General features: G+C 37.2%; 1 protein-coding gene across 12 annotated transcripts in view; it reads left to right on the top strand.

The window, feature by feature from the left end:
• EIF4G3 (eukaryotic translation initiation factor 4 gamma 3) overlaps positions 1-10,501 on the top strand; it is a 328,826-nt gene extending 318,325 nt beyond the window's left edge. For all 12 annotated transcript variants that reach the window (XM_058553132.1, XM_058553124.1, XM_058553130.1 and 9 more), the window contains 4 exons: positions 710-856; positions 4,668-4,749; positions 6,925-7,071; positions 9,457-10,501. In XM_058553132.1, the coding sequence (XP_058409115.1) occupies positions 710-856; positions 4,668-4,749; positions 6,925-7,071; positions 9,457-9,638 (558 nt within the window). In that variant the 3' untranslated portion in view covers positions 9,639-10,501. The remainder of the gene's footprint in view (positions 1-709; positions 857-4,667; positions 4,750-6,924; positions 7,072-9,456) is intronic.
• The last annotated feature ends 4,615 nt before the right edge of the window (positions 10,502-15,116 follow it).

Below are 15,116 nucleotides of genomic sequence, written 5' to 3'. Positions count from 1 at the left end.
TTCACAAAATTCAAAGTAATTGTTTTCTTTGTGGATCCGGGGAGGATATGGGAATATATCAGAATCTTCAAAGTTATTAGAGGAAAACTTATGTTAAAAATCTTTAATATTTTAATTTTTATGGTTTTTGCATAGTGAAACCATCTACATACCTTACTGCCTTATACCCTTGAAAATTACCAATAATTTTTATAATTGATTTTTTTAACTATCCATCTAAGAGTTAAACACTTATGGCATCATTTCTCACACTTGGATTCAGAATGGTCAGGAGGTGTTTGAAGGACTTAACAAAACTAAAGCTAGAGTTTTGACAGCTGCTCTGTGGCCACACTTTTATTAAACCATAGGCTGCAGAAAGGGAGTTAAATTGTATCCTTGCTGGTACTCCTGCCCTGCCTTAGAGCTATGTCCCAGCTAAGAGCAAGACCGAAGCTCAGAATGATTTGGAGGTAAGCATAACCAGATATAATTCTAGGGAGTTTGTTTGCTTGTTTTTAAGGAGAATCAGAGATACACAGTATAAAAAGTTGGAGAAATATTCAGAAAGATAATGGAGTGAGAATCTTTCAGAACTATAAATATAAAATGGCTTCTGCTGATGATTTTGATCCCATGTAAAATAGAAGAGATAGCCCATGACTTTGTTTTCCTCTCCAAGTGTTAATAATATTGAATTATGTTAATACGTTTAACATTTATGTTTCAGAAATTGGACTTTATAGAGTCTGATAGTTCCTGTTCCTCCGAAGCACTTTCAAGGAAAGAACTCTCTGCTGAAGAGCTATATAAACGACTTGAGAAACTCATTATTGAGGACAAAGCGAATGATGAACAGATCTTTGACTGGGTAGAGGTATAAAGACTATGTCACCTTCCCTGAAAGTTCTGCAAGAAAGATTCTTGGTGGATCCCCTTAATTCACATATTTACCCTTTCACTTCATGGGAGTTTTTAACTTTCATGAAGTTAGTTTTTTTTCTTACATGTATGTATGTCTGAAACACTAAGGCTGTTTTTCTATTTTTATAATATTCATAGTCTTTTATAAAGTCAAGTAAAAATATTCAGAACATAAGCCATTTTTCTGGGTTTCTGTTTAGTTTAGGATATACCCTGTGTTTTACCATTCAAAAATTTACAGTTCTTTCTAAATGTTCTCACATTTTAAAATACTATCCTAGATAAAATTAATAAACACTATGTAATTACTATGAAATACTTTGGCTTACATTTTCATAATAACACGCCCTTCTGAAGATTTTATACCTTATTTGTGTTGTGGAGGCTGTTGATCACGTCTGTTTTTAATCTTTTACTGTATTCCTTTAAATAGTAATTCTTGTTTATGTAGGTGTGTTTTATTTGTGCACATTTTCCATGGGATCATATAATAATCCAAGTTGAAAGAAAGCCATGCAGGGCTAATCTAGTCCTCTCCTTCTTGTATAAATCCTCTTTTGTAGTCCTTCTAATGGATTGTTGTTTCTTTAACCACTTCCAGGCGTTGAGAAATAATGAAGCTTCCGATAATTTGGTTTTTTACCTATTTTTTTCCTATTTTACCTATTACCTCAGGTCTATACAGGATAATAAGTCTATCGTCTCACCTAGTTTGGAATCTTTTAATTAATTGTAATAATCTGTCATTATATCCCTGTCTACCTGTCTAGGTTCTTTCGTTCTTTCTTGAAATCTTGATATCCAGACCCTTGTCTGGTTACTCTTATCCAAACATACCTGGATTTTCAACATCCCTCTCAAAGTGACATGTGCAAACTGAACGTGATCACCAGATCTTGTCCAACAGGGTAGAGTTAGGCAGTGTTATTAGCAGTTTTTGCTTTGGACTCTGCTTCTGGCAGGCTCATCACACTGAACTCAAATTGATTTTTCAGTCGTGTAATACTCATTCTTTTATGTTCTACACTTTAGCCGTCTCTCCCATCCTGAACTTAAGCATTTGGTTTTGGAACCGAAGTAGAGTTTTTAAAATTTATTTCTGTTTATGTTCATCTTCTTAAATTAAACACCTTTTTTCATTTGTCAGGACATTTTAGATTCTGACTTGGTCATAAAATTTGCTTGCCATCTTTTTCACTTTGTATTCTCCTTGCATTTCATTAATATGCCAACTTTGTCCTCATCCAAGTGATGGGTAAAATGTGTGAATGGGGTAGGCCCAAGGACAAAGGAGTATACTTTCAGGGACCAGACTGCACCCCATCCCCATGAACACTTCCAGCTGTTAACCTGTTTATTATTTCACATCATTCTACTGTCTAGTTCATCTTTTCATCTTGCCCACAAGGGGATATTTGTCATTAGATAATTTGTCAAATGCCTTGCTCAAGTCCAGAGAAGGTATGCCTGTCTCCATCTGAGCTACCATATACTAAAATCAGAAAAGGAAAGGAGGTTATGACTTGTTTTTCATGTACTTATTTATTCCTCTTAGTATAACCATCTCTTTTCTCTCTAAGACTTTTAAACCATTCATGTGATATGTTGCTATAGAATTTAGTATAGAATCAACATCAGGCTTTCTGGTATATGATTGACATCATATACTTTCTTTTCTGTTTTAGAAGTTGGGTCAAGGTTTGCATATTTAGCATCATTCTCTTCATGATTTTTCATAGAGCACCATCATTTCAGCAATTTGGTCTTTTATTTTCTCATGTATTGCAAAATGGTGGTGTTTTTACCTCTTCTTCCATGTTGGGCTTCGTTTTTTTATGTATATACATATTGATACTTAATTCTGCCTACTCCAGACCAACAGTTATTCTCCTTAAAGAGAAGACAAAGGGTAAATTTTACTGAATGTAAGTTATACCTAATAAAGATGACTTTTGAAAAAGGAGAAAGAAGACAAAATCATAAATAGTAGCTGAGCTCACAATACATATAGACATTTGTTGCTCTGTGTCTGATACCAGTATTATGTAAATCTGATTTTGCTTATCTATCTCAATTAGCAGACCCCTCTTCTATTTTGTTCTTGCCCATTTTTGTTAACATCTTTGCTTAATCTATACTTTAGTGTTCTTGACACTTTTCTTTAGGTCTTTTCTACTCTTGAATATTAGAATTACAGTATTTGGCTTTATTTGTTAGAAGAAATATGCAGTTTGTATCTTTAAAACAGACGAAATAGTCAAATGCTTTGAAAGTGGTATTTATTGTCTAATTACATTTAGCTAATTTGTTTATTTTTCTCAGACTCTGCTTGAAATCTAATGCTTTGGGGATTTCAAATGATAGTCAGTGTTTCAACCTGTTTATAAAGTATTATTGAGCCAAAAAGTAATGATATGTTTTTATTCTCTCCTTTATTCCTCAAAAATAATTGTTCAGACTTTGCAGAAGTAATTTCTGGGGCTAGACCAACCTGACTTCAGCCTAAGTAAAGTATTTTTTAAAGAGGTATAAACCAGCAGCTGGCTGTAACACATAAATCGTCATGAAATCTTTTGTGTGTGGCTCTTGCCCCACTTCATCCTTAGCTGTCAGCAATGGCACCACTTGTTTCTGTTTTGTGGGAAAAGATTGGTAATGAAACCTCTTACTGTAACACAGTTCTTCACTTTCAGCTCTGCTGGTATCCTGCAGAGCTGGCCATCTGACTTGTTAACCACTCTTAACTCTGCTCTCAAGAAACTGCCATTCCCCCCAAGTGATGTTTGAGGTTAGATATTCAACAAAGAGAGCTGCTAGTTAATCTATGTCAGTTCTAAAATTCATAAACATTAAACTGATCTCTCTATATTTTTGAAAGTCTTAGCTTTCTGATAGAGAAGTTTATAATGACATCTTTAATTTTTTCCTGGCCAGTCATTTTAAGGCTGACCCTTTCAGTGGAAAATACCTTGCTATGCTATTAAAAGAAGCTGAGACAAGCATTAATTCTGTTCAGGCATAAGGAACATAAACTTTGAAAAGTATTTGAAATACCTGCCTAGAAAATGTCTCCTTTTGTTTGTCTTTTTCTTTTGCTACTCATCTGGTTTAGCACAGTGTTTTGTAGCAAGAAGATAAGATCTTAAGAGAAATAAACTAAAAGATAAATGTGGGGCCCATTTACTCTACTTAACATTTCTCTAAAAATTTTTTTTGGCCATCCTTAGAAGAAAGTAACAATTTTCTCACCACTACCTGAAGGGTTTGGTTGAGGCAATGCTTGAGATTAATCTCTAATTCACATTGAAACTAAGATGAAAAAGCGGTGTTTGCACATCTAAAAGTAGTTGCACGCTACTGAGAAAAGTAGTCTTTAAAATACACCGTGGTTGTGGCATAGTTCTTTCAAATTAATAGATTTGGATAGATTATTTTAAAATGAGTTATTTATTGAGAAAAAAATGTTTTTAAATGGTTGCACTTCCAAATGTACATAGTACACAGCACTGTATAATTGAATGAGCAAAGGATAGGCAGCGGTAAGCTCCCTGCAAACTAAATACTGCTACTTAGAACATTTTCAGACGGAACTGGCTGCACCCCAGGTATTTTCCAACGAATCAGAAGATTAATTTTTGCATGAAGGTTGAATGTGATCCCATCTGCCCTTAGTGCCAGGGCACTAAATGAGGCCTCATTTAGGGGAAACGATGTCTCTGGTATGCAAAGGTACCTTTAAGTGTTCCATTTGCTTTTGATTTCAGGCTAATCTAGATGAAAGCCAGATGAGTTCACCTACATTCCTTAGAGCTTTAATGACAGCCGTTTGTAAAGCAGCTATTGTAGGTAAGTAACATTTCTGAAGGCAGCTCTTAACATCTGAAATCCCCAGTATGTCAACTACTGATGATAGGGTCTGAGTTTATATTGTTTTCAAAACTTGCCCTCTATAGCTCAGTTTCTGTGCAGATGAGTGCCATTTCTGTCTACAATGCCTGGCTGTCTCAAGCAGGGAGACAAATAGCTACTCTGCCTGCAGAGAGCCCAGATCTGAGCACCTACTGCATATCTTGTCCTTCAATTCAGCAGAAAGTTGGTGCATGCTCCTTGGGTTGTTTTATACTCTGTTGCATGTGACTTTTCCTTTATTTTTCACCTCCTACGTTCAAAGCCTCCTTCATCCATTCAAAAGTTATAATGAATGGGTTGAATAGTCTTAACCTGGTATCAGTGAAGGGTCAGTCTCAACAGAAAAGCCATTTTATGTAAATACGTATATGAGGAAAGAAAATACCAGTTGTTTCTCCTGCTTTATGTTGACTTTATATGATAAGACAATTTTATTGAATGTTTATGAATTACATAGATGGATAGGATTAGGATCGGTAGAAACCCTAGATATTCCAAGCTGCATAGAGTATTTAACAATATTTAATAAGATCATCCACTTAGCCTCAGATAGAAATCCACATTTCTGTCACTGAAAAGGAGAAAAAAATCCATCAGCTCAAAAGTTGTTCAGAATTTCATGCCTGTCTTTATCATTTTAGAACATAGTTTCAGAGTTGTAATTTAAGATTTTCTGTCAGATGAATGTTTTTTCAATGTTAATTCTTTAATGATGCAAATGACAAGCTAAGTAGAAAGTCTTCATCTGGGCCGGCCCCGTGGCTTAGCGGTTAAGTGCTACGCGCTCCGCTGCTGGCGGCCTGGGTTCGGATCCCAGGCGCGCACCGACGCACTGCTTCTCTGGCCATGAGGAGGCCGAGTCCCACGTGCAGCAACTGGAAGGATGTGCAGCTATGACAGTACAACTATCTACTGGGGCTTTGGGGGAAAAAGTAAATAAATAAAATTATATAAAAAAAAAAGTCTTCATCAAAAAATTTTTACACTTAGGGTTTTGTTTTTTGGTTTTTTTCCTGAGGAAGATTCCCCCTGAGCTAACATCTGTTGCCAGTCTACCTCTTTTTGTATGTAAGCCAGGGCTGGCCTCATAAAAAAATTTTAAATCATTTCCAGTGTCTGTGGAACCATAAGACTTTGATGTTTTAAAATTGGAGTTGGAAGGTATAAAAGCTGCTCTTCAAAACAATGCTGTATACAGAAACTGATATATAGTAAGGTACACCTGAAATTTACACAATGTTATAAGCCAATATGACCTCAATAAAGTAATTTAAAAAAAAAAAAGAAAAAACAAGATTATGTTCCAGTGCTAACTTAAAGAGGAAATAAAACCTATACTTCTTGGCCCTGAAGATGGTTTCCTCAGCCCTTTTTTTTTTGTGCCTTTCCCCCGAAAGGCCTGGACTAGGTGTGTTGTTTGCCATTGTCACAGTTAGTCATCATCCTAGTAATGATAAAATAATTCTCTCATCCTACTAGTAATAATAAAATGGTTCTAATTCTTTAACCCTTCTGAAAAGATTTGCATGAACTATCACTTTAATTTTCTTTCTAATGTTGTTTTCGTAGTTTGGAATGTCAGAAAACCACTATCCCTGTTTCATCATGATTAAAGATAAAGAATTAGGTGCACTACTTTTGAGGGAACGCAGCTCTCAAAATACATCCCCCCTCCATGCTTGTTTATTATTTCAGAGAGAATGTCCCATTAAGAATTTCAGAGCAGGGCCGGCCGCGTGGCATAGCAGTTAAGTGCGTGTGCTCCACTGCTGGTGGCCCGGGTTCAGATCCTGGGCGCGCGCCAACGCACCACTTGTCAGGCCATGCTGTGGCGGCGTCCCATATAAAAGTGGAGGAAGATGGGCACAGATGTTAGCTGCGGGCTGGTTTTCCTCAGCAAGAAGAGGAGGATTGGCATGGATGTTAGCTCAGGGCTGATCTTTCTCACACACAAAAAAATTTCAAAGCATTTTGGATTTCAAAATCTTTGCCTTGAACCCCCTTGCTTCCTCTTTTCTTGCAGTCATGTGTGTCTTATTGACTTAGAAAATTAAAAATAGCTCCCTGTGTTAACACCTTAAATGTAATGCTTAGTTCTTCTATCACCTCTAGCCGACTGTTCTACCTTTCGAGTGGATACTGCTGTTATCAAGCAGAGAGTGCCGATCTTACTCAAGTACCTAGACTCAGATACAGAGAAGGAACTGCAAGCACTTTATGCACTACAAGCATCAATAGTAAAACTTGATCAACCTGCCAGTAAGTTTACGTCTTGTTATAATTAACCTAACCAGTGGGTGAAATTTATCTAGGCCAAGACTTCAGAGGTGTTTTGATGGGTTTGAACATAATAATAGAATAATGGATAATAGAAGAATCATTAGTAACAAAGATTCAAATAACCAACAACTTTAATAAATCTGAGTTTTTTATGTATTTGACTTTTATGAGAGAGAACAAGAAAACTAGTTTATATTAGAGATTTAATCCTCATTTTAGGGACAAGTCTGTCTAAAGAAGCTCTCTGCAATGATGGAAATATATCTGTGCTGTGTAATATGGTAACCATGAGCCACATGTATCAGTTGAACACTTGAATGTGGCTATTGTGATTAAGGAATTGAATTTTAAATTTTATTTAAATTAAAATTTAATTTGTGGTTAGTGGCTACTCTGTTAGACAGTGCAGGTCTAGGGCATCTCAGTGTTAGCATATGTACAGTACAGTCTTTCATCTTCTTTGACACTGGTCTTAATAATGAAAGAAGATAATACTCTTCAGAATCCTCAGACACTCAAAAAAGATATTAAGGTGTTTTAGACTAGTTTTCAGTTAAGGGTGAAGATTAATTCTTGACTAACCAGATACATAAGGTAACCTGAACACCCAAGTCTTAATGATATTAGTAAATTGACTGAATTGTATTAAGTCTTGAAAATTCAGTGAAAATGGATAGTACATGGCTGTTTTAGAGATAGCACTGAAGTAGTTCTTTAACACTTGCTTAGGTTGTGGCTTTTGCAGAGTTTTCCTTCTTTCCTAGTGTTGATGAATCCCTCTGGGAGATAAAGGAAAAGATTGAAAGAAATAATCCTCAGAGTATAACTGAAGAGATATCTAAGTCTGAATCAGGGAATTAATCTGACTTTGTTTTCTCTCTCTCAAGACCTTTGAAAGGTCGTTTAGCATCATGGCTTCCTTTTTCTATTCTAGGATAAGGACACTAACTTTTCAAGAAATGGTTAAGTAGTAAGATGAAATTGATGCTGTGTGCTCAGCCAGTCAAATTAAAGTATCTCCCATAATTATCAGCTTCAATAATCGCTAGAGAGAAGTTTAATTCTAGATTTACTACCGACAGAATTCTGGTGACTTGCTTCTGTTTTTCCCCATAGACCAACCAGGGTTTAGAGAATGAAAAGTGGTTTCGATATTAGCTTGACTAATAAAATTATGAAGATAAATCTAAAGAAAAATTTTAATATGATTCATTCTAAACCTAACATTTATTAGCAATTATTGTTTATTCCACTACTTCCCTCCATTAATATGAATTATCAGCGAGCTGACTTTAAATGAATTTTAAGAGCCCATAATGAAGGAATTTAAAAAAAAAGAATATATAAAACCCTCTATTGGGGCTTAATATCTCTATGAACTTTCTCTGTTTTGTGAGCAATAATAATAAGGTAAGCTTCCATTGTGAGAGCAAAATAGAGAATTAAAATTACCCAGATTATCTGGGCATTGAAAACAATAAACAATGACTGTGGCTTCACTGATAAAATCCAGATGAGATAGTTTTTACTCGTGTCATCCATATAAATTATTACTCTTTTCATTTTGACAAAACAGAACATTAGAAGGAAGGAAAGGACATCCTGTCTTTTCTTCCCAAAATTTTTAAAAATAATATATTTTTATTGTAAAACTTCAAACAATGGAGAAATGTATAAAGAAGAATGTAAAAAATTATTTTTTAACTTTTAAGTGTTTAGGGGCCGGACCCGTAGCTTAGCGGTTAATTGCGCGTGCTCCGCTACTGGCGGCCTGGGTTCAGATCCCGGGCGCACACCGACACACCGCTTGTTGGGCCATGCTGAGGCAGCGTCCCACATAGGTATGGGACTAGAAGGATGTGCAACTAAAAGGATGTGCAACTATGACATACAACTATCTACTGGGGCTTTGGGGAGAAAAAGGGAAAAAAAAAAGGAGGAAGATTGGCAATAGATGTTAGCTCAGGGCCGGTCTTCCTCCGCAAAACGAGGAGGATTGGCATGGATGTTAGCTCAGGGCTGATCTTCCTCACAAAAAAAAAAAAATTTAAGTGTTTAGGTTGAGAACTACATAATATCAAACAGCTCAGCAATATCAGAAGGTGGTTTAAATTGAACAAAATAATGGGAATAAAAAGTAATTTCGACTGCTTAAATCTTTTCCTATCTTTAGACAAGTTGTTCTTTTCCTATTCCCTAGACAAGAGCAAGGAGTATAATATATCAAGAAGGAGTATAATGAATTGTCATGGATGCTATTCTCTAGGGGAATTAATGTGCATTCATTCATTGTTTGGAAATACAATCTTTCCCACACAACAGTTGTGCTCCACAAACTGATGGCTAATTTTCACCCCCTTGCAGATTTGCTACGGATGTTTTTTGATTGCCTGTATGACGAGGAGGTGATCTCCGAGGATGCCTTCTACAAATGGGAAAGCAGCAAGGACCCCGCAGAGCAGAATGGGAAGGGTGTGGCCCTTAAATCTGTCACAGCATTCTTCACGTGGCTGCGGGAAGCGGAAGAGGAGTCTGAGGATAACTAAAACTTCAAATACACAAAATGAAACAAAAGAAACAATTTAAGTATTTTTTTAAAAAGTTTCACGTCTTCGCCAATCACAGTGCAGCAAGGCCAATTCTCGCAGAAACCCCCACGTGTGCACGAGTGGGAGAGGGGAAAGAGAAAAAAGGTGATCATGGAGGAAAAAGGTACTGGAAAAAAGTAAACTTCAAACCTGAGGGCGGGAGCACTAAAACCAAAATACATGTATTATTTATAGAAAATATTTTCTGTTTTAATCTTTTCTTTTTGAACAAGGACTCATACTTTAAAAAACACATCTGTTTAGAAAAAAAAAGTTGAGAACTTTTAATTTATTTTAAGGACTGCAAATGCCAGTGTAATTTTTTAATTTGCAGTTTCTGTAAACAACTTGTATAATAGAAAAGCAGAGAAATAAATTTCCCTCCCCTTCAGATGCACCTCACGTTTGTTTTAAAGCATAGTAGTTAGTCCAGATTTAAGAAGGTTAGGGGCGAACAAGGTAAGAAAGATTTTTTTTTTTTTTTTGGCATCAGATCTTTCTGCCTGCCTCTCAGCTTGCTTCAGAAAATAAAAAAATCAAAATAGTAATCAAAACATACATAACCTTGGGACAGAAGGAAATGCTGTGGACCAGAGAACTCCAAGAATTGTTTAAAAAAAAAAAAGTGCTACCCTGGGAAAAGTACTCTTAATACTTTTGAAATCTTTAGAGCAACTTTAAGGCTTGTAAATACATAGAACAAATATTTAAAAAAACAAAAAGAAATTGACTCAATACTATTTCTTTTCACTTTCAAAATATAAAGAACAAAATAAAGACGAACATTGCAAGTTTAAAAGAAAGTAAAGTGACTTCTCCTTTTGACAGCTGCTGCATGTGTGCCCATCTCTGGGAGGTGCTGTCTGGCTATTTGTTGTCTAATCCAAATCACTCCTGGAGAGAGAGAGAGAGAGTGAGTGAGTGTGTGTGTGTGTGTGTGTCTACAGTTGGAAAAGGCAAGCTACTCTGTGGGGAAGGAGGGCACTTGTGCTTGGGTGGGAGAGGCCCTCTGGAAGTCCAGAGGAACCTTCTTTCCAACAGCAACTAGAAATGCATTCAAGGTGGGAGCAGACCTAAAGGCAATTTTTTAAATAACTAAGTGTTTCACTGGATGTATTAGGACTAGGGACACTAATTCACTTTGAGACTACCACTACCACTGATTTTAAAATCATCAGTTGCCTCCAGTGCTTAAGAAACCCAAAGATGTCTTCTAAAGAATGAAAGAAAAACAAAGCTAAATTATGCTTTGAAAAAAGTGGGCGTGGGGTTTAAAACCAAACCATTACTGTGTGAAAATCACATTGTTCCCCAAATTCAGCTTCACTCAAGCCATTCTGGTAAGTATAAAACCAACTGTGGTTTGGGCCTCTGTCTCCTATAGATGTTGGAGTGCTGTACTTTGTTTTGTTTTGTTTTTTCTTCTTTTATGAAGTTGCAGTCTCTACAGATGGTTTTCCATTTCAATTGTTTGTAGGCCATCACCCTACAAAATGTATTTATGAAGAAAGCCAGGCTGCTCCCAAATAAACAGTCTTTGTATTTTGTATCTGGATAACCAAAGAGTTCTTCTGGCTTCCATCTCTGAAGAAATGTCCACATTAAGAGACTTGGCAAGACTTGTGAAGCACAAGAACAAAATTTTCCATAGCAGTAAAAAGTTTTTTTTCAGGGTGTAGTTCAGTACAATACAGGATCCTGCTACAAGAACCCACAGAGCCCATTCCTCAGTGGTGGAAAGCTGTTCTCAAAGAATCAAGTCCTGAAAGTCTTCTGACAGGCATGTGACAACATCTATCATAAAAGATGGGGCCTGAAAAGCTGTTTTGGGGTCTGGCTGCAGGCTCTGCCTGGGATCTCTCTGTTGGAAGAAGCAACCTGATTCTATGATAACACTGATTTTTAACAGCTGCCAGAATCAAAGTGCAGAGGATTCAGCTCTAGGAATCTCCTGAGTGATGTAGGTTTTTATTTGTTTATTCATTTATTTTTTTGTGTGAGGAAGATCAGCCCTGTGCTAACATCTGCCAATCCTCCTCTTTTTTTTTTTTTTTTTTTTTGCTGAGGAAGACTGGCCATTGGCTAACATCCATGCCTATCTTCTTCCACTTTATATGGGATGCTGCCACAGCATGGCTTGCCAAGCGGTGCATCGGTATGCGCCCAGGATCCGAACCAGCAAACTCCGGGCTGCCGCAGCGGAGCCAGCACACTTAACCGCTTGCGCCACTGGGCCGCCCCGTGATGTAGGTTTTTAGATGTTGGCAGCACTCACAGGGGGTGAAGAGTGGGGAGTTTAGGGAAAGCAGAGTGGTGACTGCCTCTTGGAAATCAGTGGCTGTTGTTCGCAGGAGTCTGGCCAGGAAGAAGTTTCAGGTAGTAGAGATGGCCCGTTCATCAGTATTTTAGACGTGTACAAGTGTAAGGAATAATATAAATAATATAGAGGAGTAAAGTGTAAGGAAAGGATATTTTTGGAAAAAAATTCAAGGATTGAAAAAAGCTTCAGATATAAACGTTTAGTACAATAACAAATAATGTTTGAAATCTCACATATAACATGAAGTGTGATAAAAAGACTACAAAGTAGCTTTTGGGTATCTTGTTGCCTTATTCACAGAATGTTTGATAGGATTAGAAGGGTTACCTAATGGCAAAAGATGAGCAAAGCAGGATAATTGATCCCTACTAATAATCAACTGAACTGCAAAACATTGTCATGATTCGTACCCTCTCCACAGTCTTCTTACTGGAAAGCAGGCTTTGGTTGTTTTGGGTTTAAAGTAGTAGATGATGTGGGCCGTCCCCGTGGTGTAGCGGTTAAGTGCGTGCTCCGCTGCTGGCGGCCCGGGTTGGGATCCCAGGCATGCACTGACGCACCGCTTCTCCGGCCATGCTGTGGTGGCGTCCCACATAAAGTGGAGGAAGATGGGCACGGATGTTAGCTCAGAGCCAGTATTCCTCAGCAAAAAGAGGAGGATTGGCATGGACGTTAGTTAGCTCAGGGCTGATCTTCCTCACACACACACAAAAAAAAGTAGTAGATGAGATGGCCAGCGTTGACCTGCCTGCACTTCTTCAAGCTGTTGCAAGAGCTCCTCCACCCATTTGAACTTGAGGAACGAGTTCATCAATTAAGGTGCTTTACATCTGTATTCAAACCGGTTACCTTATAGCTATTCAGTAACTTAAATGAGAGTTCTTCCTTTTCTAGCAAAAGAACAATGCCAATTTTCAAAATAAACTGATTTTAGATTCTTGCATAGACCAACAAGCCAGTTCACAGCTGCATTATGAATTTAGTTCATTCAACAAATATTTACTGAGCAATTACTGTGTACTCAGTGCAGAAAATATAACAGTAATAAGGTTTCTGCTCTCTTGGAGCTCATATTTTTCATGAAAAAACATTAGAGGTTCACATGCTGCATCAGCATCCTATCCCACTAAGGAGTGTCTGCCCATCATTACCCTGGAAGATCTTTGATTTGGTTTTTGTCTTATATTTCAAAATGCATTCTAGATTTTTTGCAACCAAAGACAGTTATATCAGACAGTGCTCTAGAACCATTCTCGAAACAAATGATCATTTTGGGGTTTTTGACATATCTTTTGTTTCAAGTGGCTCCGTTCAAGTCAAAAGGATTTCAAGCTAGAAAAAATAGTCTTAGGCTATTGGACCTAATTGTGTTTTCATTACTCAAGTTTTATTCTTTAAAAAATGTGTAGGAATCCAGTTTTTCTATTTTGACCATACTATTGTCACTTATGCACTCCTGTGTTCCCCATTTTTCAGAAACAGACATTTTGCATTTCTTTTTTCTTACTGAGATATAATTCACGTTACTATAAAATTCACCATTTTAGAGTCTACAATTCATTGCTTTTTAGTATATTCACAGCTGTGCAGCCATCACCACTAATTTCAGAATATTTTCGTCATGCCAAAAAGAAACCCCATACCCTTTAGCAGTCCCTTCTCATTCTGCACTCTCCTCAGCCCCTGAGACCTACTAATCTTTTTGATTTTATGGATTTGCCTATTGTGGACATTTCATATAAATGCAATCGTATGTTGCATTGCTTTTTGTTTTGACCTCCAACCCAACATTTAGCAAATGATCAAACCTCACAGGTGTTTACAACATCAGGGACCTGACAGCAGGGGTTAGATCCTGATTTTTCCCTGTCTTTGATTTAACTTTTCGTTCTTGAAGTGTCACTTCTTTTGATATAACTTGGCAATATGTTTACAACCATCATCTAATTCTGAACAGTTCATTAATTGTTTTACAATCGCTAGCCAATTAATTAGCTCCAAACAATTATGAGAATTTCCTTTTGTCACCCTGTGGCCTTGATGTATATGACCTGGGATGCCCAACGTCCTAGCACTGGCAACTAGGGTCTGGTCATTTTGAGTTGGGATTGAAATTCCTGCATGAATTAGAGGCTACTACAGTCTACCCTAGAAAAGTTAAGATGTAGCTTGACTAGGGGCCAGCCTGGTGGCACAGCGGTTAAGTGCGTGCACTCTGCTGTGGCGGCCCGGAGTTTGCAGGTTCAGATCCTGGGCACACACTGATGCACTACTTGTTAAGCCATGCTGTGGCGGCGTCCCATATAAAGTTGATGAAGATGGGCACGGATGTTAGCCCAGGGCCAGCCTTCCTCAAGAAAAAAGGGGAGGATTGGCATCAGATGTTAGCTCAAGGCTAATCCTCCTCACAAACAAAAAAAAAGATGTAGCTTGACTTCTTCAAGTCTGAGGTTTTGTTTGTCCTCTTCATTGAGGCACATTTGGACTTAGTGACTATTAATTGAATAGCTTGAGGCTGCTTGCTTGTCATAACAGTAAAATTGCTCAGTAAGGAATAAAAATGCCTTGAGACAGAACCTCTCGTTAGTCCCAGTTCATTAGTCTTATAGAAGATCACCTTTTCTGTTCAATAAGGTTGAGCTATTGGTCTTCATATCCTCTAGTAGTTTAGGGAGAGATACACTATGTGCTCACTTGCTTCAAATATCATATGTATCCCTCAGTGGGAAAAATGATAATCTGTTAGTGTTGGGACTACCAAAAAAAGAGAGAGAGAGAGACTTTGTTTTGTATTACCAAATCATGAAATGATTTACATACTAAATACACTACAGAAAATCATGTGCCGAACTTCTTTAAATAAATGCTTTGAAATAATTTTAGACTTACATAAAAGTTTCAAATTTAATACAGAGTTCCATATACCTCTCACCCAGTTCCCCCTATTATTATTAAGATCTTACATTACCATAGGACATTTGTCAAAACTAAGAAACCAGCATTGGTACATTGCAATTAACTAAACCCCAGACTTTATTTGGGTTTCACTAATGTCCTTTTTCTAGTCCAGGATGCAGTCCAGGATACCACATTGCATTTCATCATCATGTATCCTT

The sequence above is a fragment of the Diceros bicornis genome, chromosome 13, assembly GCF_020826845.1.
Source record: "Diceros bicornis minor isolate mBicDic1 chromosome 13, mDicBic1.mat.cur, whole genome shotgun sequence".
NCBI lineage: Eukaryota > Metazoa > Chordata > Mammalia > Perissodactyla > Rhinocerotidae > Diceros > Diceros bicornis.
This window is presented reverse-complemented; position numbering and strand designations above follow the sequence as displayed.